Source organism: Canis lupus, chromosome 35 (assembly GCF_003254725.2).
Source record: "Canis lupus dingo isolate Sandy chromosome 35, ASM325472v2, whole genome shotgun sequence".
In the NCBI taxonomy this organism is placed as follows: Eukaryota; Metazoa; Chordata; class Mammalia; order Carnivora; family Canidae; genus Canis; species Canis lupus.
This window is the reverse complement of record NC_064277.1, coordinates 4051710-4079389: the sequence shown is the minus strand read 5'-3', so window position 1 is coordinate 4079389 and position 27680 is coordinate 4051710. Positions and strand designations below refer to the sequence as shown.

At 57.6% G+C, this 27680-nt stretch overlaps 1 protein-coding gene across 3 annotated transcripts; it reads left to right on the top strand.

The window, feature by feature from the left end:
* The first annotated feature begins 119 nt into the window (after positions 1–119).
* PXDC1 (PX domain containing 1) lies at positions 120–27680 on the top strand. Of its 3 annotated transcripts, XR_004812201.2 has the most exons (6): positions 121–876; positions 14223–14314; positions 15087–15204; positions 23303–23414; positions 23780–24830; positions 26636–26773. XR_004812201.2 is itself a non-coding variant. In XM_049106009.1 (5 exons), exons 1-5 carry the CDS (start codon positions 621–623, stop codon positions 23802–23804), a joined length of 603 nt encoding a protein of 200 aa, XP_048961966.1. In that variant the 5' UTR covers positions 120–620; the 3' UTR covers positions 23805–23863. The 3 variants fall into 3 exon arrangements, 2 of the variants coding, with proteins under 2 accessions (XP_048961966.1, XP_025301433.3); XM_049106009.1 differs by lacking the exon at positions 26636–26773 and having other exon boundaries at positions 120–876; positions 23780–23863; XM_025445648.3 differs by lacking the exon at positions 23780–24830 and having other exon boundaries at positions 127–876; positions 26636–27680.

Genomic DNA, 27680 nt, shown 5'->3' with positions numbered 1-27680 from the left:
AGTCCCGGCGGCGGCGGCGGCGGGGCCGGAGGGGCGGGGCAGGCGGCGGCGGGCGGGGAGGCGGGCGGGGCGGGGCGGGCCGGGAGGCGGCCGGGGTGCCGGGGCCTGGGCGCGGCGGGCCGGGCCGCCCCCTCCGCCCCAGCCCGCGGCGCGTCCGCTCGCCCGAGGAGGCAGGAAGGCGGCGGCCCCACGTCGACCGGAGCGGCCCTATAAAGGCCGGCTCGGCCGCCCCCGGCTCGGCGCGCGTCCCCGGGAGTGCGCTCGGAGGCCGGGGCCCGGCGGGCGGGACCGGGCGGGCGGACCTCGGACGGACCCCGGACAGACCCCGGACAGACCCGGCCCGGACAGACCCCGGACAGACCCCGGACAGACCCGGCCCGGACAGACCCCGGACACACTGCGGCCGCGGACAGACCCCGGACAGACCGCGGCTCGGGACAGACCCCGGACAGACCCGGCCCGGACAGACCCCGGACAGACCGCGGACAGACCCCGGCCGCGGACAGACCCCGGCCAGACCCCGGCCAGACCCCGGCCAGGCCGCGGGCGCGGACGGACCCCGGGCAGCGCTTCTCCCCGGGCGGGGGCGGCGGGGGCGGCGGGGGCATGCGCGGCGCGGCATGGCCTCGGCGGTGTTCGAGGGCACGTCGCTCGTGAACATGTTCGTGCGCGGCTGCTGGGTGAACGGCGTCCGCAGGCTCATCGTGGGCCGGCGCGGCGACGAGGAGGACTTCTTCGAGATCCGCACCGAGTGGTCGGACCGCAGCGTGCTGTACCTGCACCGCAGCCTCGCCGACCTGGGCCGCCTGTGGCAGCGCCTCCGCGACGCCTTCCCCGAGGACCGGCCCGAGCTAGCGCGCGCGCCGCTGCGCCAAGGTGGGGCCGGTCGGGCCGGGCCGGGTCGGGTCGGGGACGCGCGCGCGGAGGGGCCGGCTCCGGGGCTCCGGGCGCTCCGGCGACTCCCAGACCGGCCCCGGGGCCCCGTCGTTGGCCGGCCCAGGGCAGGGGGGTCCGCCCTGGGAGTGCGCCCCTGGAAGGGCTGCGCCTCGGGTCCCCCCACCTCCCCCGGGACGAGGATGCCCGGCTCCTGGGGACCCCCAGGGGGGAAGGGGCCCGGGAAGCCTGCGGGGCCCCGAGCAGCCTCCCCGCCCTCACCAGGTGCGGCACCTGCGCTCTGACCACGCGCTTCACCTGGGCCGTCCTTCCCCGTCTTCCAAGCGGGTCGCGCGGCCTCCGGGGCCTCTACTGAAGCTCAGGCTGCTGGAAACTAGTCTCCTCAGCTGCTGCTCTGCCCCCAGGTCCTAAAGATAACCCCTCCGTCCCCTGCTGACTGCCCCGCCCCCGTGTCTGAATCCTGTGGGTAATTAGCCCAGTTCTCATGACACATCCTCTGGCAGACGCGGCCTTTGGAAAGGCTCCCAAAGCCAGCAAGTTTGAAAGCCCCGAGCCACAGGGCCTGCCTTTCGCGCTTCTCCTGGCTCCCCAGATGCTCACGTTCTCTGCCATTCTGGAGATGGCTTAGTATTATTCCAAGCGGGGCAGCAGTTTTCCTTGGGTTTGCTGTTTGGGTGTGTATGTTGTACTTTCTTTATTTTATTTTTCTTTTTAACCAATGAATGCCCACAAAGGGGAGCTTAGATGAAGAAACAGCTGACGCGGCGACTTACATCCTTGCTGCAATGAGACTGGCCATTAACAAATTAGAGCCCCTGCAAGCTGGCAGGGCAGGTGACCTCCCCTCCCCTCCCCTCCCCTTGCCAGGTCGCACTGGGGTCAGGTGGCACAGCTCCGCTGTTGCCCCAGGCAGGCCAGCTGGCTGGAACTGGGCTCCTCCCCTGTAACAGTACTATTCCTACTTTGTTTTGTTGTTGTTGTTGTTGTTGAGGATGAAAATGCCTTGCATAGTGTGTGGCCATAGTAGGTCCTCCCTGCATGCTAGCTGTTATTGTCACCCTCGGCATCAGCTGCTTCCGGCAGGGCTTGTGGCCAGTGTGGAGGAGGAGGAGGCCCTGGGATCTGGTAGTGAGAACGACTTGCCTGGGGCAGGAGGGTGCTGAGTGACAGGCGCTGGACCTGCCTTGCACACGCCCTGGCTCTGACCTCTCTGTGCGCGTGCTGGATGTGCTGGGTCAGTTCTGGGTTCCTGAAGTGTAGACACGGAGAGTGTCCGTGAGGAGTGAAGTGCTTACAAGTGAGGGAAGGTTTAGGAGGAGGGGGATTCCCAGGGAGAAAAGAAGACTCAGCGGGGTAGGATAGCTGCTCAAGTGTCCCAAGGAGGGAGAGACTGTACTGGGTGTTGGCTGTGCTGCTGGGGGAGGTAGGGGGTGGTGGAGGTGCTTAGGAGAAGACCAGTGGTTGGGTGGGTGGATCAGGCTCTGTGCTGCAACTGTTGGCCCTCTTTGCCTGGGCTGGAGTCCTGCTCACAGAGACCTCCGTGAGGGCTGGCCCAGCACCCCCTGGAGGGGAGGACATGGGGACCTGGGACCAGAGGAAGGGCTGCCCTTAATTCTTTATCCGGGTCTTTGATTCTTTGCACGGTGGCGCGCTGGTACTGCACCCCCCTCCCCCCCAGCACCACTTGAGTTTTGTTGTACAATCCCAGGGGAAGCCCTTTTTCTTTCTTCGGTTCTTTGAAGTCCAGGGAAATTGTTTGTTCACGGAGTCACATATCTAATAGTAACGTAGGAGAAGAGTCTACTTTATTTCCATGCTGATTTATTATTTGCATTAAAAGACGGTCTGGATAAACACGTGTAAATACAAAAGGCAACCGGATGCGTGTGTTGTACGGGGACTGCCAGGTTTTCTCAGTATAATACCCCATCAGATTCTCTGGCTGGAAATTTATTGAACTACTTCTGGGCTGGGCTAGATGTGCGCTCTCCACTCTTATTAACGAGCTTTGTGAGCAGCTCTGGGTTTCAGCGCTCAGGCTGGCAGCAGGCTGGTAGCTCTTATACGTGTCTGAGTGAACCGTCTCGCGGGGTGAAAGCCTTGGCCCCGGCTTGCATTTTGGAATCTGCCTGCCATCAAGGGGGTGCTGAGCCCTTTTCCTTAGTCTCCCAAGTATTGCAGTGAGGAAGAATGTTTATGTGGAGAGATTGTGCTTTTTTCTCCCTTTTGCACACCCACTGTGGTGTTAGACTCAGCAACCGTTGATGGGCCTTGAACATTTCACAGCAGCACACGTGTAAAGGCACATCAAGCCTTCCACGCGTGGAGGGACAGTGCTCACTCACTTACCTTCCTGGCCTTCTCCTGGGCAGGGCTGACCTCAGGACTTGTCCTGCTATGTCCCCCGTCCTTTTTTCTTAGAATCTCAGCTTCCTACCTCACCCCCTTCTTCCTCTGGATCTGAAGCACCCACCCCAGCCTTTCTCGTGCCCCAGCCCAAGGAGATGGAGACGGCTGGTTCCTGTGGATATCGTGGATGTTATATTGGGGGTAACCAAAGGGTTCCTTTTGGTTTTTCTACACCCCACACCAGTGGGGCTGAGTCTTTAGCCTGAATTCCCTCTACATGATACTTACGTGGTTCAGGGTTTCCTGACCACGCTCACGGTCTCCTGCCTGTTCCGTCTCTGACATCTGGGAAGGTTTGCACATTAAAGCAGACATGCAGAATCTCTGATTGACAGTTTGGGGCTCTTTGACAATTTTGATTTTGTTTTGTTTTTATAGCACCAGTGTCAGGCCTTGTGAAGTCTGAGCCATCCACGTTACCAGCAAGAGATTCTATTTCCAAAGTAGTCAGTGATCTTTGATTCTTAATTACTGTGAGATCCAGCATTTCAGTTTCACATTGATTCATTCAGCGAGTGTCTGCTGAATGCCAGCTATGTGCCAGGCATCATCATTCTAGGTGGTGGGGACCCAGCAGTGATCAGAAGAGACCAAAAGAGCCCCTGTCCTCATTCTCCTATCATGATGAGGAGAAATCCACCGATCAACAAGATAAATAAATAATACATCAGACAGCGATAAGTATTCAGAAGGAAAAACATAAACAAGGAGAGGGGCTATGACTTCTAGGGGGAGGAGTTAACTTTCCTCCAATAGGGTTCTCCAGAAAGTCTCAAAGGAAGTGATTTGAGTCCAGACCTGAAGGAAGGGAGAGAACAAGCCGCTTTATCAATACCTAGGACCGGGGGCTTCCAGTAGTGAGGAGGAGGCCATCCTGGCTGGAGCAGGGGGAGGGATGCGGGGAGTAGGTGATCAGGCCAGAGGGAGTGGGCAGGTCTGAGTGTACTCTGGCTTCTGTGCTGAGAAAGACTGGAGTGGGGCAAAGGGGAGGCCAGGAGATGGGGGTAGGGCCAGGTGCTAGGCTGTCGTGCCAGGTGCAGCTGCAGGTATGAAAAGTGGCCAAACCCTGATGTGTCTGGCAGGGAAAGGCAAGACATTTACTGACAGCCCAGATGTGGGGGGCAAGGGGTGTCGGGACCAGTCTGCAGCTTTCAGCCTGAGAAGTGGAACCTGCCCCTCACCGGGAGGCATGCGGGCGCCTACGGGAGGGCCAGTAGCGGGACTCAGCTGGAATGAAGCATTCCAGCATTTTCTCCAAGTAAGGCCCATCACTGAGGGCCCGGGCATGTGCTATCATACAGGTCCGTGTCGTCCCTGTCACTGAGGACGCCCGCCTAGCTGCGTGCTCATCCACGCTCTTAGAGTTGAGTTTCTGGGGAGCAGAGTCAAGGCACCCAGGGTAGTATCGGAAAGGGCTGGACGCAGATGCACGTGCCCAGCTCCACGCCCCCCCCCCCCCCCCCCCCGTGCTCCCTGAGCCTGCCCACTCGGTCTCTCAGGGGCCGCAGGGGAGGAGTCTGTTCCCTTCCCAGCACTAGAGGGGAGAACACCCTGTAATGTGGGAAGATAAACTGCAGAGCGGCTGGGCCCACTCTCCCGGTGAGAGTGGCTGGGAAAGGATCGGCTGCCACTGGGGTCCGGGGCAGCAGGCCGTCTCTTGCTGCGTCCTGTTTGGCTCTGACACGCCCCCACCCCCCCCAACACTGTGCAGTGCTCCTCGGGAGGGCCTCCCGCCCCTTCTGGCGGGCAGCTTCCACTTCTCAGGGGGTTTGACTCACAGGTGTAGTTTTGGATCTCCTCTCGTACGCGGTGTGTGCACCGGAGAGCTTTCCCAGGCCCCGGGCGGCCCGGCCCAGTGCCACGTGTCCCCCTCCCCGGGGCCTGCCCTTCTCTCTGCCCTCTGCTGCGTCCCCTTCCCAGAGGTGCACCCTGCTGCCGCCCGGTGCTCCAGGGCCCCCTCCTTTCTCTGCAAGTGGCCACGCGGCTCAATGGGCTCTTGGGCCTGCGATCCTGTCCCATCAGATCCCAGAAGCAGCCGTGGGCCCCGAGTGACCCGACCTAACCTCGCAGCTAGAGAAGGAGCCGGTCAGAGACTTACATCGGTGGTTAGGGAGGTCGCTTCTAGGTCACAGTTACTTTCCACCGCATTCCCAAGGAGACGCTTGGCCTGCTTCTCGGCAGACAGCCTGGTGAGCCTCCTGGTGGCCCCTGGCTGCCCCCGGGCTGGCCCACAGGGACCCAGGTCCCCTTCCATTTTAAAACAAGCCTGGGCCTCATGTTTCTCTGCTGTTTGACAAACACTCCTCTAAAAGGCAGAAGGTGTTTCTGCATTGTGAAGGGTCAAGGAGAGGGAAGCTGCCAAGTGCCGGTGGAAGGTGACCGCGCCATGCACAAAAGTTGGTGAAACTACGGGGATTTGATTGTTTGCCACTTCTCAGCAAAGCTCTGGAGTGGGGGTGGGGGTGGCGTTCTGGAGAGTGAGGACTGGCCGGTAGTGAGCGTGAACCCCGCATGCACTTTGCCCAAGTGGTCTCGGCCACAGGCCGCCCTCTGTGGCGTCCTGGGGACCGAGTGCCGGACACAGCAGGCTGAAATGCGCGTCCTCACCAGGGTTGGCGTTGCTGGTCCACTGAAATCGCTTTTTATTGCTATTTGTGCTCACTTTTACTTTCCTTGGGTGACAGTAGGCATCCACTGGACACTTTGGGTTGTCATCACTGAAGACTGGTCCCCGTGTCCGTGCCCTGAGCAGCTCCCCGGGCGTTGTCCTCTCCTTGGTGGGTGGGGCGAGGGGCCTGCGCGCCATTCTCTTCTGCCAAACTGAGGCCTCCCACTGCGGTGGCAGCGCAGTGGTGTTGCGCCCCAGCACAGACACACGTGCTGTCTGACGTTGTCCTCCACCCAGATGCCTCCTGTCCACCCTCCTTACCCCACCCCCTACACTGAGTCATGACTGTGAACAGAGCCACTTAGCCCTTCGGCTAATTTATACTGGCGAGTTTTCATATTTGTATTAAGAACAAAACATCTTAATCACCCTTTGCTGATACGCAACTTAGAATCAGCAGGAAAAATCGTAGGAGCAGTAATTGGACAGAGGGTAGGGAGGGCCCAGGGTAGGAACAGCGTGGTTAAAACTTTTACAGACAGTGTCTTAACCCCACTAGAAGCCCATCCTGCTTCCTGGGGAAGAAAATCCCCAAGGCCCTGCAAGATTGGGGATACAGGGTGCAGGCGGGAGGGGTAGTGACTCCCTGGGGGGTAATGCACAGTCCCCGTGCGAGAGGCTCAGGCCGAGAGGTTGAAGGCATGGTCTTTGGAAGCAGACAGGTGAGCATTCAGATGCCCCTGGCTCTGTCCCCTGCTGCTAGAGCAGTGACTTCAGGCAGTTGCTTGGTCCCCTGAGCCATGGGTGCATGATTGATGAAATCGCATGATGGTATTGCGGGCAGGGCTGCAGGAGGACCCAGGCAGTGACAGCCACCGGGTACCCAGAACCATGCTGGACACCCCTTGGATCCTTGGAGAAGTACTTGGATCCACAGGGAAGCCTCTTCTCTGTGAGAGCTGCCGGCCTTGGACGGAGGACCCCAGAGCTTTTGTCCTTTGTTCCGGAATACGCAGCGTCCCCACCGAGAGCCATCCAGGTGGGCGCTCATTGGTCCAGCGCCCCACCAGCTGCTCCTGATGGCATCCTCTTCCTGGTGGCCCCCCATCCTGGTGTACCTAGGAGGAAGGGGTGGTGATAGCCCCTGCCCAGGCTAAAGAGAGAGCCCACAGAGGGGCTCGCCACCGTTACCTCTGCGGGACCCCTGCAGACGGAGCCTGTGGCCTTATTGATCCAGAAACTAGGATTTGGTGCTTGACGTGAATCAGGCTTGGGGACTGTGCTCCGGGGGCAATGTCCCAAGGGGCAGGCGCTGTGGAATCTCGGGGCAGGTGTATGTATCACTATGAGAAGTACAACTGCCAAGTGGGTGGAGTTCTTGTGACCGGAGCCGACGCGGCGAAGCCCTTAACGCGGGTTGCCAGGCCCTGCTCGTTCAATCCTCGCCATCTGGCCTCCTCGGGGCCTACGTACGTCCTGACTCTACTGCCTGTCGCTCTCCTCCCTGCCTGCCCCCCTGTGTCTGCTCACCCTTCAGGCCGCCGACCCTGGAGAGGGTGGTCCCCCGCTGTGAGTCTTCCTACCCCCTGCCCCCCGCCCAGGTGACACCCTACTCTTTGTGGCCAGCGTTTGCCACATGTCCATCGTCCCGGCTAGCAGGAAAGCTCTGGGGAGCCGGGGGTCCTGCCCGTCTTGCCCGCCACGGTACCCCTGCCACGTGGTAGGGCGCTGGGCGCAGAGCAGGATCGGCGGGTAGCTGAGGATGAGTGGGGGAACGCGTGCTTCCTGTTTTGCGAGGATGGTGTGGCCTAAATACCTTTGATGTTTGAAGACAGACTAGCTGACGAGTGGCTTCTGACATGCACTAAGTGGGAACCTCAGTAAGGGAATCGGGCTTTTATGGGGAGAGCATAATGAAGAGGCACCGGGAGGAGGGGCCCAGGAGGGGCCCGGGAGGGGCGCCGTCCAGGCCAGTGCGTTGGAGCCCGGCTCCCGCTCTCTCCTGCCCATACGAGAGCACGTGGTTCAAGGGAGCACCTCGCAGGTGCAGGAGGAAGCAGGGAAAGGAGGATCCTTTCTCAGCCCCTCCTCGGATCCTCGGGGAAGTACTTGGATCCACAGGGAAGCCTCTTCTGTGTCCTCCTCCTCCTTCCTCTGCCCCGCTTTTCATTCTCGGAAAGATGCAGAGGAGAGCTTAACCACCAGCAGCATCCCCACCTCCTCCCGCCAGGTGTGAGCATCGCCAGACGAGGGCAGCCTCGTGGACACGGACGGGGAACCCGCTGGGCACCACCAGCAGCCGGGAGCGAGGGGCAGACAGGGTTTCTGTCCTTCCAGAAATGCTGTGTGAGGCCACACACATGGGAACCGGGAGACCCGCACAGAGTCGAGTAACCGTGGGCTCCCGGGGACTTAGGACTCCCACTGGGATGCTTAGGTGTGCGCAGGGTGACCAGCTAGGGTACGCTCCAAGGAAGATCACTTCTTCCTCTCCACTTCTTGAATGTCGACTACCTGTTTAGGAAACAGGTACATAGGAAATCAGCGTTGAAAACGTCCCTAGAAGATTTAAAGTATTCTGCTTCTAAAATTCTTGCCACACGCCACCCTTAAAGAACACGTACGTCTTTTTTTTTTTTTTTTTTGAGATTGTACTTATTTATTCATGAGAGACACAGAGAGAGAGAGAGAGAGAGAGGCAGAGACACAGGCAGAGGGAGAAGCAGGCTCCATGCACCGGGAGCCCGACGTGGGATTCGATCCCGGGTCTCCAGGATCACGCCCTGGGCCAAAGGCGGCGCTAACCGCTGGGCCACCCAGGCTGCCCAAGAACACATATGTCTTATGCATGCAGGATGACCCTGCTCTCCTCACCCCACCCAAGCCATCTGCCTTGCTGTTTAGTGTGTTGATGGACACATTTATTAAATGGAAAAGGAACTCTTTAAATGTAATTTATTATTTGACTCCATTTGAAAGTTTGCTTTACAGAAAATTTCCCTAGGGCCCTATGGGGTGAGTGTCCTTCAAGACACTCGTGTTCCTGGGGTAATGGGCACTTCTTAATGTGCTTTCAAAAGGACACTCTTCCTTCCCAGTGGATCCAAGAGGCACCTTGTCTTTATTTCTGGAATGACGGGAGAAGGCACTGAGGTGTGATTCCAGCATGCTGAGGCGAGCTGCAGGGGAGGCCTGGCGCAGGTCCCAGAGGTGTTCATCCCAAGGCCTCCATTTACTGAAAATGTGGGACTTTGTACCCAGGGTTTCTGAGCTTAGGAAACTGGTTTGTTCACCTTCTCCTCCCACTGATAAGCCTTTGTGCTGACTCCAGCATGTTCAGTTTGGGTTCCAGGAATAAGTCGGGTGTTTATGTTTGCATAAGGAAGCTAATCCTGAAAATCACAGACTCACATTTGGGGTTCCTAATTTTTTAAAAAAAGATTTTACTAGTTTATTCATGAGAGACACGGGGCGGGGGGGGGTGGGGGGGAGAGGCAGAGATACAGGCAGAGGGAGAAGCAGGCTCCATGCAGGGAGCCCAATGGGGGACTCGATCCCAGGTCTCCAGGAACACACCCTGGGCCAAAGGCAGATGCTCAACCCCTGAGCCACCCCGGGCGTCCCAGGTTCCTAATTTTTGATGCTAAACTAGTATAGATAGAAAAGGGCACCCTGGCTGCCCATGGCTAATCGATCTTTGGCTCCCCGTTATGTTTAAACCGGCGCACTGTGATTTTATATACGTTCATGTATACGGGTCTTTGGGATCCAGATCCTTAATTGTTCGAGGCCGCTCTGGGTAAAACCTCCACCCCACAAACCAGGGTGGAAGAGGAATTTTACAAACGGAGGTTATATTAGTGACTATGCTTTTATCAGAAATTAGAAAAATTCCCCGGGGGGTTGTGAAGTCTTGGGAGTCCACTTGTTAACAAGACGTGCGGGTGGACAGGCCTCCCTCCGGGCCGCAGCAGGCGGTCCCCGCGGCTTCCACGGAGCACTAGCATCCCCTGCTGGCCACGTCTGCGGTGACCGTCTCCTAACCCACGGCCGCGTGAGATCGCCAGCATTGCCCGCCTGCAGTTTCTGTTATTAGCATCCCTGTCCTGACGTGGAATCTCGTTCCCTCCACAATATTTAGAACATAAAAGCCAAAAGTATTTACGTTATTGCATGGAAGCCTGTTTTTGAAAATAAGGTTTCAAATAGTTATCTACCGTGCACAGTTGCTATTTGGAAAAGCTTTACCAGCCATTAAAGACCAAAGCTGCTTGGTCACAAAGGCAAGATAAAGCAGATAGGGTCGGAGGAGACCCCCGGGCACATGACGCGTGTAGGGTGACAGTCCTCCATGGGCTCGCTTCCTGCCACCTGCCCCTGAAAAGTAACCCAGTGTCCCACGTGTGCATCCTGCTCACGACTTCACCTTTCAGCTGCTGTTGCATCTTGAGAACTTAGGATAATTTGGGGTGTCGCAGCAGGTGTTTAGATTTTCCACCCATTGTGAAACTGAGAAATCTGGAGGGAGGAACCCCAGTGAGTATGAAATTTTGAAATGGAGATTTCTTTCATATATGCACTGTGGCCGTTTTGGGGTCGGTCTTCCTGAAGAATATTTTCCTAACACATTTAAGGCACCCGCCATCTGATGGGAGGCACTTTGGAAACAGTTGAGAAGGAGGATGTCCAGGGCACCGGGAAGAAGGGAGAGGCGGGTGGGCCAGGCTGCAGGGAGATGCTTGGAGAGGTGAGAGCGCTTCATCCCTGCGCAGAGGGCGTTGGGGGGCTGGCTGCCAGGAGGGGGTTCACAGCGTTCAGCTGGATCCGTCATTCCCTGACTCTCTCAGCCTTTTATTGGCTGAGGCCCTTGCGGGGCGAGAGGCCTGTGCTGCTTGGTGCCTCATAGATGCCTTCCCCCAGAAAAGGGGGACCACACCTTAAGAAAGCCGATCCAGGGCAGCCCGGGGGAGGGGGCAGTGGTTTAGCGCCTCCTTCAGCCCAGGGGTGATCCTAGGGACCCGGGATTGAGTCCACGTTGGGCTCCCTTCATGGAGCCTGCTGCTCCCTCTGCCTCTGTCTCTCTCTGTGTCTCTGTCTCTGTCTCTCTCTCTCTCTGTGTGTCTCTCAGGAATATATAAATAAAATCTTAAAAAAAAAAAAAAGAAAGAAAGAAAGCAAGCCGATCCACATTGCCAGCTCGGTCGCCACCGGGGAAGCTGGAGCAAATGATAGTGTGTGCCCCCGCTGAAAGGTAATCATCTGTCATTTCTGTCCTCGCAGTGAGTGATTCCAGCAGCTTCCTTGGCCTGGTGAAGTTTCCTCGGCCCCCTTCTGTTCTGAGGCGTGTCCACGTTTCCAAGGAGCAGCGTCTGGCTGTGGCTAAGGGGCGTGCAGGCAGGTGGCGGGGGCAGCTGGCCCTGCTCGCCTCCACGGTGCCGCTGGCCGCTGTCCTGCGAGGCCCGTGCCCCAGGCGGCCGGGCGAGCATGGAGCCCAGGAGCACGAGCGCGGTCCTGCCCGTGCACGATGGGCCACCCGCGGGGGGCGGCTGCGGCTGGACTCCGGGCTCCCCGGGCCACCCGCCTCGGCCAACAAGCAGCCGACGAACAAGGACCCCCTTGCGAGTGTTGGGCCCTGTGCTGACGGATGAGGCGGGAAGACGTGCCGCGGCACCTGCTCCCCTCGGCTGTCTTGGGGGGGACTTGGGGAGACCCGGAGGTGCAGGGGCAGTCGCAGTGCTGAGCGGTGAATGCTGCAGGGGTCTGGAGAGATCTCTGGGAGTCCAGAGGCAGCTGGGGTTCCGCCGTCTGATGTGGTCAGGGTTTCACAGAACAGGTGGCATGGGTGCACCCCTTAAGGGGTGGGTGGGGTGTCCCCACATGTGAGCCTGGAGCTGGGGCAAGGTCGGGGGGTTGTGTTTGGGTCACGTGGACCTTGGAGATCGGCACGAGGGTATGGGGGGTCGCAGGGCACAGAGCTGTGAGGTGCGCTGGGGCCAATCGGGGGTGGGGGGTACTCCTTGCCCTTTTCTGCTTCATTCCAGAAAATAGAATACCCTACCAGGAAGATAGGGTTGCCAGATAAAATATAGAACACCAAGTTCAGTTTGAATTTCAGATAAACGGCAAATGATTTTTTTTAGTAGAAGTCTACCCATGATACTATTGCATTACTCACTATTTATCCGAAATTCATATTTCACTAGGTGTTCCGTGTTTTATTCGCTAAATCAAGCCATCCTAAAAAAAATTAATATATAGCAGAATGTATTTAACCAACTGTATATGTAAGTTTGAAGTTAGGAACCCAACTACGGGCTGAACGTTAATTAAAGACGTAACCAAAAATATGTCGCTAAGACAAAAATGCATGAATTATAAACCTCTCTATAACTTAAGGTCATTAAATCATGCTTTATTTACTAGAAAGCGGGTGTAGATACGCTGCATGCACTGACCATCCAAGAGGCGAATTTTCCTACAAATGTGCTTACAGAATATAAAAACGCAATAAAAAAAAAACGCAATCACTGTGTCATAAACGTGATTGATTTAAAACCTGTATCCTAGAGGTAATGAAAGTTGAACTTTAATAATAGTTTTGTTCATTCTAGAATCGAGAAGCACTCGGTGGGGATGATTAAATAAATTGTTCCCTCTTTGAAAATGATGTTTTGGAGGGTTTTGCTGTGTAGACTCCCCTTTTCCTGTGTAGACACCCCTGTAGGAAGCAGATGGTGAAAGCATTTTGGTGCAGAGGGCAGCATAGAGTGCGTGTGCATGTGCATGTGTGCGTGTGTGTGTCCGAGCAAGGGATTTGGGGCCTGGGGAAGAAGCATCCTGAGAATCTGGCACTATTTTCTTCCTTCTCTCCGCTTCGCACACTGTGCAGGGTGGCGTGGTGGGGCCTGGTGACCCGAGGAAGAGGGGAGAGCGTGGAGAAGGCCCAGTCCCTGTGACTGCGGGGGTGACTGGGGGGGTGTCACGCTGGGGTGTGTCCCTGGGCTGTGTGGACAGAGGCCCCAGGCTTCTCAGCAGGCGAGCCACGGCCCCCCAGCCACCTTAGGGCTCCTGCCCCCTGAATAGCAGCTGGCTGGCCTCCCGGGCCTGCGTGGCTGAGGAGGGGACAGGACCAGACAGCCGCTCGGACACCGAGGTGGCCGGTGCTGTAGGAAGGTGAGGGAACAACTCCCTAGAAGTTGTCCCGGATGTAGGCCGGTGTGAAGGATCCCCTGCTACAGCCCAGGCTGTCAGACATGCCCTGGCCCTATGTTTGGGGGGCCCCGGCTCCTTGGACTCTATGTTCTGGGCCTCTTATTTCAATTAACGTCATTTAGGAAATTAATTGCATTACTTATGTCGTCTCAATCAATGAATTGCCTGAAAAGCAAGCCTTTCTCCTGCAAAACCAAACCAAACCAGACCTGAAAAACTTAAACTCAGCAACTGATGCTGGTTCCGGGCTGATTCCAGCATCTGGTTTGGTCGTGGCTCTTGGGGACCGTGTTGCTGGGTCCCACCGAGGATGGCGAAGAGGCCAGTGTCCGTGGGAATGTCATTCCTGCAGCCCGAGAAGTCGCTGTGTAGAAACCCACTGGGAAAACTTGCGTTCCTCACGCTGCGGAGGGGAGGCACACCTGGCCCGGGCTGCCGGCTGTAGCATCCTACAAACACCAGGCTACACTTCCTAAGGGCCGCTCAGGACCCCCTTACCCGTAATGCAGGTCGTTGTTCAGATTCCTAGAAAGTGCTGTGAGTCATACCCACTTTGGCAGTTTTCTGGGTAAAGGTCGGCCTTTTTCCTCTTCCAAATGCAGCATTTACATGACCTGTCTGAACACGGCCTCCATGTGCATAGGCCCTGGGGGGAGGTCAGCCGAGGCCAGCCAGGCAAGCCCCCCTCCCCTTGCGTGGTTGGGGCTGGGCAGGTCCTGGGCAGCCTCCCCTGGCCGCAGCTCCCTGGCCAGGCTGTGGCCTCGCCCGGGGGCCTCCGGGGCTGGCCCAGACTTTGATCCCTGGCCTCCGCCTACCTTCCCACTCATCCCACCGTCCCCCGGCTGCCAGACTTCTCCTTGTGGGTGGACGTCGTCCACCCCAGCACACATGTGAGTCATTCATTAGGTCACTGAAACTTGGAATGAGGTTGAGAGCTGGGCTTTCAGGGAGAGCTGTGTAAATACTCCCGGGCATCTGGTGGAGGGTGACCCGGGCAGCAGCCTCCTTGTCACTGCGATGTCTGCTGCTCTGTGTTCAACGTAGGAGCACGTTTCCTGGTCTGGTTCTTGGACTTTAGGCATTTCTGTCTCAATTCTAGGACTGGTTGCCATAAAGGATGCCCACGATATAGAGACCAGGCTTAACGAGGTGGAGAAGTTGCTCAAGACCATCATAAGCATGCCGTGCAAAGTAAGTACGATCTGGGCTGGGCTGGGAGTGGAGCTGGGGACGCATCTGCCAGCTTCCCAGTAACCGACCCGCTTGCTCGCTTGCCCGCTTAACTGCCTGCCCCCTGCCTGGAGGTATCAGACCTCAGGGAGGGGCGGCTGTGACCGGGGGAAGGAAGGCCTCTGCGGGGTCTCGGGGTCTCATGGCCCTATTGTTTTCTCCTTGCTAAGAAGTGAAAGTAAGGGGCCAAGGGGGTATTGAGTAGGAAGAGACATGGTCCCTCCACGGCCTGGTCTTTGCGTCCTTGCCTCCGTTCCGAAGCCCACCAGTCTTGCAGAGAGTGTTTTGGAAGAAGGTGGATGGGAGCCAAGGAGAGGGCTAGCATCCACACCAGCAGACGGCCTTTAAATGAAGTTTGCTAGCTTTGTGTGGAGGAGTGATTAAGAACCCGGGTGGACTTGGGCCCGCCTGAGTCCCGGGACGTCCGTTTCCTCCACTGTGCCTGGGGAAAGTCAGCGCACTCGGTTTATTGTAAGGGGAAGGGACATGTGTGCAAAACACTGGCGCGTACCAAGTGCTCAGAGGAACTCATCGTTGCTTCCAGTAACTCCATCCTGTCTGGCCCTGGGGCCTTGCATTTTTGCCACGTGAGGCCATTCGTAAATGGAATACGGCCTCATCGATGTGGTCGGTTCCAAGGAGCGTCTGAACAGTGGGGGAGGGGGGCATTAGGATCAGACCAGGGCCCCTCGAAGGACGATTGGTTTTTAGTAACTAATGCACTCCTTCCCAGTATTCTAGGTCAGAAGTTGTGCTCACCTTCTTTGAACGATCTCCTTTGGATCAGGTGTTAAAAAATGACAACGTACATAAAATTCAACCCAGCTTTCAGAGTCCGGTGAAAATCTCAGGTAAGAGCTGCAGGGGAGGCGTGGGGGCTCAGGGCTGCTGTCGGTAATGGTTTTCCAGTTCACCGTCTCATGGCTGGGCACACTTTCTACCCTTGGGATCTGGAAAGACGATCCAGAAGAATGATAAGAGTGGGTGGAGGCTGTTACCTGATTTTATGAAACTGTGTTTTCTATCCACCTGCCTGGAGTTTGCACTTTTCCAGTTTCCAAAGCGAGTAACTTGGTCTATGAATGGGAACCTCCTTAAGAAATGGTATAATGGGGGACGCTTGGTGGCTCAGTGGTTGAGCCTCAACATCTGCCTTCGGGCTCAGGGCGTGACCCCGGGGTCCTGGGATCAGGTCCCACATCGGGCTCCCGGCGTGGAGCCTGCTTCTCCCTCTGCCTGTGTCTCTGCCTCTCTCTCTGTGCGTCTCTCATGAATAAATATATGAAATCTTTAAAAAAAAAAAAAAAGGAATCGTGTAATGATGAAAACATTAATGAGGCATTCGGAGGCGAACTACTGCCATCAGCTGTCTATCCCGCTAAATAATATAGTTCACGAAACAGCTGCAGTGAATGCGGCTCTAGGGCCCCAGGACAGGCCGGGGAGCGCGGTTCGGATGTCACCGGCGCTGGCGCTGGACCATGCCTTCAAGCACCGAGGAGGCGAGTGGCGGTGGCAGTAAGAGCGGACGGCAGCCGAGGGGAGCTGCGGGGCCCAGCTGGGCGGTAGGTGCGAAGGGAGGGCGCGCTGCCACTTCGCCCTGTTCGGTAGCTTCCCACGTCTGGTTGCACGTGTTGTTCAAAAACTGGACTTTTACTGTTTGGGTGAAAACGCTCCATCCCAGGAGTTTCAGACACGGGGCTCCCCCAGGCAGTGGAGAGTCGGCGTGGCTTGGCCCGAGGGGCGGCATGAGAGGAGGTCTTGCAGGGGTGTGGCCGGCGCAAAGGGAGAAAAGGCGGCTGTAAGAGGACATAGAGCTGGGCCAAAGGAGGGCCTTGATCTGTAGGGGGCGGGGAGGGACCTGCGTCCAGTGTTCTATTTCTGAGCAGAGGAAGGAGGAGAGCAGAAGGGACAGGGCAGGAGGAAGACCCAGGACGGTGATGCAGAACATCAGCAGAGGAGAGCACGTCTGAGCCCAGAGCTGCGTCCGAGGAAGGCATTGGAGGTCACAGTGATGGGGAGACGGACGACAGGTCAGGATGGTGGCGGCGACGTCCCTGGTGGAAAAGTATACTTGCTGAGCTACATGCCACAGCAGGGATGAGATTCCTAATTGCATGTGGGGGACAGGTGAAGAGGGGGGCAAGTTGTGGGGGCGTGCAATGCAAAGCATATTTAGACATGACTGCATGTGGACAGGATGGCTGTCAGGCCTTGGTTTGTTGGGGCCTGCTACATCTGATGTCCACCCCACATGGCTTCCTGTGTGTTCTTAGGAAGAAGAACAAGGGTGTTTGGGCATCCCTCCTTCGCTGGCACCTAGGATCCAGAACCCTCTTTATAGGAGAAATGGTGCCATTTATCCTGGTTGGCTGTCTGTTGACTCCAGTCTTATAGGATGCAGGTCTAGGACCTTAATTATCAGTGCTGGTGGGTTTTCCATGCTGTCACCTAAAGCCTGGGCAAGTCTCTGTTCTTTGGTCCTGAGCAGGAGCGTCCCAGCACTGGTGTCTCTGTTTTGCTTTATTTCTTTCTGTTTTGAGCACATAAGAGAGCAAAGAGCAACAGAACTGTTTGGGGGCCTTGCGTTGGCGACAGGAGCTGGACCCTTGCTTTGGGTCGACCCTGAGGGCCCCAAGCACGAGGACAGACCCAGGCTGCGTGGGGTTGCTGCTGATTAATTCCTGGAGCGCAGCAACCTGGAACGTTCCCAGCCCTCTGTCCGCTGTGCTGTTTTGACCTGTGGCTTGGATGAACGCACGACCCATGTTTATCCGAAAGGGCTGAAAATAATGAGGGGAGATTTCACAGGGATAATTGTAGCATCTCATGTGAGCTTTGAAGTGCATTCTCCGGGTCCGTTCGTGAGGGCTGAGGACAGGTTTTGGCTTGCAGGGACGCTGCCATGGGTGGCAGTGGCTGCAGCGACTCTGGCTCCGCACGGCGCGCTGCGCAACGACCAGAGCTGCCTTACGACGGGGTCTGTGAACACCTAGTGCAGGTGGGTTGCTGAAAGCCTCAAGCATCCCCTCAGAGGCCAGGGGCCCCGCATTCTTCCCAAGGGGGGATGCGGGGAGAAGCCTCTCCCCCACGTCCAGACCTGAGATTCTCTGTCTCCCGGAGCTTCTCCTCTTCAGCCACCCTGGTCGCTTGGGCACCAAGTCCGAGGCTTCTCCCTTGGAAGCTTCCAGCCTTCCCGTGTTTGCTCCAGGCCTAGCGGCCCTCCCGCTACCTGAGTGTGCAGATGTGCAGGTGGGGAGGGGGCATTTCCCCCGGGACATGAGATACACTTTCCTTATTCACTGAGTGACGAAATAAATATATTGAGACGATGAACCATGGTCAATTCCAAACTACTTTTTGGTGAAACCTGTGTCTACAATGGCACTAACATCCCTTTGGAGAACTGGTCTACCATGGACAAGCCATGTTATTTAGTCTTGTTCCCCTTCATGGGTGTTCACAGATTCGGGGACCCCCGGGCTCAGAGCATCAGGCCCTGGAGAGCGCCCCCCGCCCCCGGAAGCATCCACGCGCCTCCCCTCAGCCTTCCCCCTGCCCCAGGACAGACCCTGAATGCTGAGCCCGGGCATCCCGGGACTCCGACTCCCTGGACTCACTCATCTTCTCGAAACCTTACGTTCATGATAACAGCCGCGGGCTCTGGTCGTTCTGGGCATGCCAGATGCCAGAGTGTGGGTCGCTCTAGCTGTTTGATGCTGTCACCTGTCATAGCGCAGGCCCTCTGCTCCAGGCCCTCAGCCTCCCCCTGCTGGGGTTTTGCTGGGCTGTGGGCCCCACTTCCTTCTGCTGATCTGATCTCACAGACCCTGCCCACCCAGCCTGTCCTGCTAAATGCACTCCCTCGGGCAGCGCCTCGGCCTGCAGCTCCCCGCCTTCCTCCTCCCCGCTCTCAGATTTCTTAATGCCTTCTTGGGCTGCTGATGTGGCACCGTGGGGGACAGCTGCTGACCTAGGCTGTCCCGGGTGTCTCTTTGCACCCAGGCGTGCACAGAGGCTCTGAAAGCACAGCCGCTCCTTGCACACGCGGAGGGGCGGGGTGGCCCGGGCTCCGCTAGGTGGCGCCAGGCACCAGCCACATCCTGGGGCCGCTGCCAGGGAGACGCTGAGGCCTCCTGGGGAAGCGGGGGCAGCCTTACACAGGCTTCCTCCCCTGAGAATAAGTGTTTATGGAATCAGAAAAACTTACACATAGTTTTCTACACGGTGGCCGGGTCTATGCTTGAAAGGAAGCATAAAGGAGCACCTGGGGGGCTCAGCGGTTTGGCGCCTGCCTTCGGCCCAGGGCGTGACCCTGGGGTTCTGGGGTCGAGTCCCACATCGGGCTCCCTGCATGGAGCCTGCTTCTCCCTCTGTCTGGGTCTCTGCTTCTCTCTGTGTCTCTCATGAATAAATAAGTAAAATCTAAAAAAAAAAAGGGAAGCATAAACCCCAGTCGTGATCCACCTACTTGATATAATCAACATACACTCCCCAAATCTAATTATTCAGATTTTTTTTGGGGGGGGCGGACAGGCTGGAAATGAATTCTAATTTCATATTTTATTCACCAAGCATCTGTACAATCTCAACCTTAATTTTCACCGTACGTGGTTAGTCCAGGTCGCCAGTTAATAAAAAGGCAGTGCTTTGGGTTCTGTTCTATCGCTGGGCTACACTGAAAATGTGATGGGAAAGAGGATTTGGACAGAGGGAAGCTACAGTGCGAATGCTTTCAGGACTGAGCTAATGTCTGCAGAAAAAGAACATAGGAATTACGGAACTGAAGGAATGATGATGGCCTATGGGGCACATGAAAACACGGCTGCAGCAAAAAAGAAAGAAAAGAAAAATCATCACCAAGCACACACCACTGTAGTGCAGTTGACCTTTGAACACAGGGGTTAGGGGTTTCTACCCCTTGCACAGTCAAAAATCCATGTACAGGGCACCTGGGGGGCTCAGCGGTGAGTGTCTGCCTTCGGCTCAGGTCATGCTCCCGGGGTCCTGGGATCGAGTCCCGCATCGAGCTCCCTGCATGGAGCCTGCTCCTCCCTCTGCCTGTGTCTCTGCCTCCCTCTCTGTGTCTCTCATGAATAAATAAATAAAACCTTTAAGAAAAATCCATGTACAATGCTGACTCCTCCAAAGCTCAACTATCGTAGCCTACTATTTATTGATCAGAAGCCTTACCAACAGCATAAACAGTTGATCGACAAATATTTTGCATGTTATATCCACTAGATGCTATATTCTTACACAAGTAAGCTAGAGAAAAGAAAATGTTATTATGACAATCTAAGGAGGAGGAAATACGTTTATAGTACTGTACTGTATTTCTCCCCAAAAAATCCACATAGAAGTGAACCTATGGAGTTCAAACCTGGTTTGTTCAAACGCCAACTGTCATTGTTGCGGGAAGGAGCCTTTGGTAGAGGCTAAGATGAGCGGGAAAAGTGTGAGGAGGAACAGATTTTGCACAGCCTCAGTGCATCTCCCCCGAGATAACTCGTTCACTGCAAAGAGTCGTAAACATGGTGACGCTCCTCATGCAAGTGATGCTGAGGGACATCCCAGGAGCAAGGCCTGTTGACGTCACACAGCCCCTGACGGATGCGGGGAGGGGATGCGTCAGACACGCGGTGGGACTACGGACAGAGTCACTCCCCAGCCCGTTTCATGAGAGAGGAGGAGAGACCAAGGGACCACCAGGGCTTGCACGAAACGAGGCCGCGGCAACGCACGCAACAGGGACCCTGGAACAGAAGGAAGGGACAGGAGTGGAAGGGGCTGCGATGCCCGAGTGCAGGAGGTATGTGGCCAGATCCAGCTCTGATCCCTGCACCCCAGTTACGGGCAGTGTCGGCATCGCCAGCAGGGGCCGACGGACACGGCACAGCTCTGTGCCGTTTGGGTGACTTTTCTGAAATTGAAAATCAGCTCAAAATAGTCCAGAAACGGCGAAGCAGAGCTCCGCGTGTGACAACAATGTGAACGCAGGGAAGCAGCTTGAAAGCGAGCTGCTTCGTGGAACAGTCACGGAGGGGATTAAAACAAGTCCCCGGGCCACTGGCTTTTGCTACAGGTGCTAAGCGGACTTCTGGGACATCCGCATTCTGTGCAGGCTGGAAGAGACGCTGCAGAGCTGAGCACACCCTGTAACCCTAACAGTTTCTTCAGTTCTGTCTGCGTGGCCCGGCAGACACGAGGTGCTGGCGACAACAGAGGCGTCCCTGGCGTTTACCCAGAGCCCCACCTCGTTACGTTCTTTACAAATGCCCGCTCGTTTCATCGCCACCTGTGCTTTTAGGCTGGGTACCTCATGCCCATTGCACAGATGAACAAAGTGAGCAAGCGGGAACCTGCTCCCGGGCACGAGTAGCAGAGCTGGAGTTTACAGCTGGCCTTTCAAACAGTTAAACCACACGATTGTGAACAGAGGTTTCTTTGCAAGGGACGTTAAGGAGTGATTTGTTACAAATCTGTTTTTGGGGGGGCTGGTAAAGACTCCCATTTCTCAGACCTTCAGATGTCATGTGTAAGATAGATTTTTTTTTTGCATCCAGAAACGGGGCACCTGGGAGGCTCGGACGGTGCAGCGTCTGCCTCCCTCTGGCTCAGTCCTGATCCCGGGGTCCTCAGATGGAGCCCTCCATCGGGCGCCCGGCTCGGCAGGGGGTCTGCGTCTCCCTCTCCGCTCTCACTGTCTCGCAAATAAATAAATAAAATCTTTTAAAAAAAGAGAGAGAAAGAGAAAGAAATGTGCTGCACTGACATTTGTTTTCACATGTGGGATTTTCCCCTCCAAAGTCCCTTAGCAAAGGGGTGGGAGACAGGGCTAGAGGCTGTCAGCAGGCTGGGGTCTCCTGTGCGTCTGAGACAGACACATTTGAGGCAGAGTTAGTGAAAAGTAATACAGAAAGTGGTTCTGTGCTGTTGCACGTTTTGATTCGCGAGGCGGGGGACTCTTGGTCTTTCTTATTACGATGCAGTCATCTCCAGAGTCTGTCCCCGCAGACTTGGGTAAACATCTTCTCACACGTAGGAATGTCGTTGACCCCCAGGGTTCCAAGCACTGACTGTGCACAGTTCTGGTGCCCCCCCGCCCCCGGCTCATGACTTCAGGCCCTACAGGGGAGGGCAGGGGGGGCTCCGGGTGGGCTTCAGCCCGCAGGGGTGGGGAGGGCAGGGAAGAGCCACGTGCGGATGCCACCCATGGTGCGACTAACCCTGCTGGGCTTCAAAGGACCAAGGAGACGGGAGGTGTCACTTCTGCAGAGAGTCAAGTGGAGTCGTAGCAATTACTTGGCCGATCTGACTGCTGAAGAGTGTTTTTCCCTGTGGGGGTGAGGAGGAAATCTTCTCTTTCTCTTCCTTCGTTTTTGTGTAGTTTCCCTACTTCTCTTGGCGTGGAGTGAGATTCGACCAACTGAGAACCAGGTAGCTGGGAAGATTAAAAATAAACAGGAAGTTACAGTCATACTTGGGAGAAAAGCACAGCCACGCATGGGAATAAAATAATCTAGTATAATGATAAGATGTAAGAAAAAAGAGAAAAGCAAACAATCCCCCCGACTCCCGTGGCAGATGCCCTGGAGACGGTGGGCAGGGACGGGTGTTCCGCCGCCTGGGCCGGGCCGGGAGGAGCGGAGAGCTGGCCTGAGCTGTGTGTTTCTGTTTGTGAGGCCCTGAATGGGAAGAGGATGATCCTTTGGATTTGAGAATGCCCCGGAAATTTGGAGTTGACTTTAAGCATGTTTTGGAAGGTGAGGTAAGCGTGATGGGAGAGGACCGGCAAGGGCCAGCTAGGAGCTGCGGTTAGGGGCTGAGGCAGCCTCTCGGAGGGCCGGAGACCTCCAACACCAAGAACTGGTCAAGGGCAGCAGCTCAGTTCTCGCAGTGCATTTAATCTACCAAAGTGACAGAAACACACTCCCTGGGGAAATATAAATAAAAGCTACAGCAGACATTAGAAGTCAGTCAAGCCACATGGGCTCCTTATCCTTAATGGACCAGATGGTGTGATGGAATCCAGAAGTCCATGGGAGTCTGGAGTGGAAGGGATCCTTGGAGATCACCCAATACTGTTCTGAAGTCCTCCAGTTGAGGATACAGAGTCCCGAGATCGTGCAGCGCTTGGTTGGGCCGGGCTGCGGTGTCCGGGCTCCCAGCCTGGGCCATGGCGGCCTGTCTTCTCCTCTCCCGGTGCTGCCTAAGTACCAGACTTCCACCCTCTGAAGCTAACCCCACGCAGCTGGTGTAGACTACAAAGACGCTTTTTTTTTTTTTTGCTGGCCTTTTTAAATTACCAAAATTTGTGCGTACTGGTTTAAAACATTTTTTTAATGATTTATTTATTCATGAGCGACAAGAGAGAGAGGCAGAGACGCAGGCAGAGGAAGAAGCAGGGTCCCTGCGGGGAGCCCGATGTGGGACTCGATCCCGGGACTCGATCCCGGGACTCCAGGATCACAACCTGAGCCCAAGGCAGGTGCTCAGCTGCCGAGCCCCCCACGTGCCCCTGCCCATTTGGTTTAAAGTGCATCCTGATCTCAGTTGCCCCTCATAGCGAGCCAGGCTGGTGGCCGGTGCCATCCCCGTCTCAAGCACAGGGAAGATGGGGTAGCCCGTGCAAAGCGTTACGGCAGCGTGTGATGGACCCAGACCGGTGGACGTGAGCTCAGCACTCTGTCTAACCCGGCTTTAACCCACTGGGGGGAGGGGAGGGATGTGCCTCTGGCTTGCACAGGGTCCTTAGGTGGGGCTCCTGTGGAGGTTGGCGTCATGTGGCCGAGTTCCAGAATGGGCCTCGGGTACAGAGCGTCCTCTTGGGGTGTGGGGGAGAACTTGGGGCAGTAGATGGAAGGGGAAGTAGGGAGATGGGCATAAGCCCAAAAGCTCAAAATCTGGCCCATCTCGAATCTTTATTTTGTTGCTTTCATTTTTCAGAAATCATGAGGTCCAACGGATTTTGCTTAGCAAACACGGAAACCATCGTTATCGACCACAGTATACCAAACGGAAAAGACCAGCACCTGGGTGTGGACCCAACAGAGCATTTGTAAGTGCACGGATTTGAATATGGCTTTATAGAAGGGATCCAGGGACTGCCAGCCGGCGCCAGACACTGGAGCTCACTGCCCAGACAGCTCTAGACGAAGTAGGTATGGCCAGAAACACGGAGCCATCCTACCTCTATTTGGATATTTATTCATTTATTTATTAAAGATTTTATGTATTTATTCACGAGAGACACACAGAGAGAGGCAGAGACACAGGCGGAGGGAGAAGCAGGCTCCATGCAGGGAGCCCGCTGTGGGACTCGATCCCGGGCCCCCAGGATCACGCCCCGGGCCGAAGGCAGACTCAACCACTGAGCCCCCCAGGGATCCCTGGATACTTATTTAAAGCATTTGCCTTTTCCAGAAGACGGCGAGGGCTTGGTTCCTAGACCTTGTGATCCGTGACCAGGTGGCTGGCTGTGAGGCGGCACGCAGGGGAAGTTGCCAGGTGTCCAGGGCCGGGCTGTGCTGGGCAGTGGGGAGGTGCGGGGGCCGTAAGCCTCCTCACTCCAAGGGCCTGGCCTTCTGCAGGGAGAAGTGTCACCTGCATGGCTTCACATCACAGGGCTGGAGGTTCTCCAGGCTCTGAGGGGGCGTCTCTCTGGCTCCGGGCTGGAGGGAGCCTGACCCTGCCGGGCCTGCTCTGAGGGGAGGGAGGATATGACTGATTAGTGAAGGCGGGAAAGCCGAAGACCACCTTCCTCTGATGAGAGACAGAACTCCTAACCATGACAAGTGCTGTAGGAAAGCCCAACACCTGGGGTCCCTGGGAGGCCCAGCCTCCTGGGTGCACTCTCCGTCAGGTCCTTGGGACCTGGCAGGCAGCAGCTTGGGAGGACACGACAGCTTGGCTTCTGCCGCCTGGCGGGGCCCACCCCAGGGCTCTCCCTGGTTCTACGAGCTCCAGGAAGTTATTTAGCGTCTCCTGGCTTCTCTTCTCCTCGCAGTGGGGCCCCACGTGCTCTCCTGGGTCACCGTAAACATCTCAGATGGTGACGGTGGGATGCCTGGGCCTACAGGCAGCGCTGGGTGCCCAGCGTCTCCCCGTGGGCCCATGAGCAGTCCAGCCCGGGATCCAGGGCCTTGGAGTTCCCCGTCCTGTCCCCCCGCCTGCCCCGAGCTGCAGATAAACACGCACGAGGACAGGCTCCCTCACGACACAGGTCATGAAGCGCTTGGGTTAGAGGATATGCTGCTCAGGCTGCCGGGGGTGGCCCCCTCTGAAATGGCCTTGTCCCTGGCGTGCCCTGCCGTGACAGCCACGGCATCCACCCACCATAGGCCTGTGCAGAGAGCTCACTGGTTGAGCTGCGGGGCCGCCAGGCTGGCGCGGGGCGGGCACCAGGGCCCAGATGGCTGCGCATCAGGTGCACGACCTGAGGACAGATGCTTCAGCTTCATTGGACGAGCTTCTGGTGAGGGGTTGCCTCGATGGGGGAGGGACAGGTGGGGGCCCCCTCATCCTGAGGGTCCTGCGGGTCCTGGCTCTCACTCCGCAGTATCCCAGGGCAGCTTTCCTGTCGGCAGGGGCCTCAGAGGCCATCCTGCCCCAGGCCACGTTTGCAGGAGGTTGGGCTGCGAGGAGTTCTGCAGAGGAGGCAGGCACGCAGGCCCTGCTTGACCTTCCCTGCATCTGAGAGGCCTCTTGGACCTTGCCAACGGTGGTTTTGGGGAGGAGACCGCACGTCCTGTAATGAAGTCGGGGGGCTGGTCTTACCTCCGTGCACCTGCTGCCTCAGAGGCTGCGCACCCTGTGCCCGGGCCTAGGGCTCCTTCTCCCCAGCCTTGGGCTCCCAGGGCTCCCAGGGCAGGTGGTACGAGGAGGAAGAGCCGGCCCTGCCCCTGGCCCTGCTTCTACCCCTACCCCTGCCCCTACCCTTGCCTCCACCCCTACCCCTACTCCTGCCCCTGTCCCCTACCCTTGCCTGTATCCCTACCCCTACCCCTGTCCCTGCCCTGTGATGGATGAGGGCAGGCCCCACACATCGCCACCCCCTCCTCACTGTGGACGGAGAGGAAAACGTGCCTCTGCACCTTTTCTGTCTGATTTCCAACCTCTCCTCCACTTTTAAGCGAGACTGAGAGGAAGTGTGCCCCCCTCGGGCCCGTCTGTCCCCAGGCTGCCGCCCAGGCCGGTGGGCCCTGTGTGCAGGGGCTGGGCCTCTCCTCTGCCCCCACGCGGCCCCCTGGCCCAGGCGGAGCAGTCGCCGGCGCTCCCCTGCTCGGTTCACGGTCCTCCTTCCTGGTCACCCCAGAACCTTCCCGGTGGAGCCCGCTCGGGCCTGCTAGTCAGCGAGGCCAGGACGGCGCAGGGACAGGAGTGCGCTGCGGGCTCCCAGGGCCCTTCCCGCCCCCGGACGGCCTCCCTCCGCCCACCTCCGCGCTGCCCGCTTAGTCTGGGCTGATCCTTAGTTGAGGAAAGTGGGAAAAGCACAAGCAGCATCTCCGCTCCCCTTTCTGGGGAGAATGTCCTTCAGGCACTTGTGTGTCTTTTCTAGCTTCCCAGGCCGTGTCTGGGTGAGACAGGAGTGGAAATGGTTTGGGTTCACGGGGGAGTGAGTTCAGGAGGCGTCCGTCACCTTGTGCCTGGAGCACATATCCTTCCCGGCACTTCCTGCCCCCCCCACGGACCACCCGTCCCCCACCCTGTCCAGCAGGAGCCCTCCCCCTGCCGGGGCCCCTGCACCCCCGCCCCAGCTCCCCGTCCCCCGAGCCTCCAGGGCACACTGTGCCACAGATGCGGTTGGCGCGAGCTTGTGGCCTCGGGGGCTTTCCTCACTGGTCTGGGCGGCGGCCTGCGGGCCAGCACGTGGGGGGCTCCCGCCCCGCAGACGGTCCCCTGCCTTGCTCACTGCGCATCCCCGGAGCTCGACACAGCGATCCCCAGAGAGAGAAAAAGAACCGTCGTGGGGTGCGTGGGTGAAGGAAAGCGCAGGGAAGACGGTGAGCGCGGACAGCCTGTAAGGCAGCGGCGTCCAGAGCCGTGATAGTCTTTGGAGAAGTGCCCGCTGGGGGTTAGTGACCCTGCTGCTCCCCACGCCCCCAGCACTGAGAAGACGGTGCCCACGGGTGGCGCGAGCCCGGGCAGCGGGAGGAGCTTCGTTGAGGCCCTTCCACGGCGCTGGGCACTGACCCCTCGGCGCCCTCCTGCCGCGACCTCCCGCCCTTCTCTCCACTTCGGGGGGGCCCCAGCGCTCACCTCTGGACGTTTCCGTTGCAGGTTTGAGAGTGGCGGGGAGTTCAGCTCCGAGCTCGAGGATGGCGACGACCCAGCAGCCTACGTCACCAACCTGTCCTATTACCACCTGGTCCCCTTCGAGACGGACATTCTGGACTGAGTCTCCACTGGGCGCCCCCGGCCCCCCACTGCCGGCGGCACAGGCCCGGGTCGGGGCGGCTCTGCGGGGCCTGCCGGGCCGGGGGGCCTTCAGGAAGGAGGCCCGACCCCAGGTCGCCCGCAAGTGGCAGCCAGTCACCGAGCCTGCTGCTTCTGAGGGCTCTCGTCCCTCCCGGTCTCTGCATGCCCGGACCCGCTCCCCACCCGGGTGACGGGGAGCCCAAGTGCCTCAGGACGTGGGACGTGGGACGTGGGACGCCGGACGGCCGGGCCTCCGGGGGGAGCCCTCGCCTGGCGCAGTGGCCCACGGCCTCCCCCGCCACCCGCCACCGCCTCGCACTACAAGTCGCCGAGCCCCGGTGGCAGGCGGGGGTGTTAGCTAATCCAGGACGTCCCCGGAACCGGGATGTGTGGCTTGCATTTCTGTCTTTCATCTTCTCCCCGGAAGCTGCGGGATCTGTGTCAGCCCGAGCGCTCTTCACAGAAGCTTCGTGGAGAACCGTGTTGGCTCCGCAGACAGACGGCGTGGCCCATCGGGTGCCCGTGAGCAGGGACTGGGAGGCGCTGGTTCTCCTCAGGAGGAAGAGTTCCCGCCTGGCCTGCCAGCAAGTCTTCAGCCCTTCAGCCTGGGGACAGAGCTGTCCCCCACCCCCCAAGGCTGTCCGAGCTGCTTACCGAGCCCTCAGTGACGTCATCGCCACGTCGACCTGCAAGGAGGGGGTCGTCAGGAAGGCACTGAGCCCCCCTTTGCCCCTGGGGTGCGGGCGCCGCGGGTCTGGGCTCTGTGTGCTTCTCTCCTCACGGTGTCTACTAACGACCAACATTTGCTAATGTAAATAATAGTAAATTATTGAGAATCCTAATTCTTTTACACAGTCTGTTTTTTAATCTATTTTAATTAAATAAAGCATATTACTCTACCCGTGGA

Coding starts and splice junctions, on each gene's coding strand:
- PXDC1 (XM_025445648.3), top strand. CDS start 621: ATGGCCTCGGCGGTGTTCGAGGGCACGTCGCTCGTGAACATGTTCGTG. Junction 15,205..23,302: donor GAGTCCGGTGAAAATCTCAG/GTAAGAGCTGCA, acceptor TTCATTTTTCAG/AAATCATGAGGTCCAACGGA. Junction 23,415..26,635: donor GTGGACCCAACAGAGCATTT/GTAAGTGCACGG, acceptor TTTCCGTTGCAG/GTTTGAGAGTGGCGGGGAGT.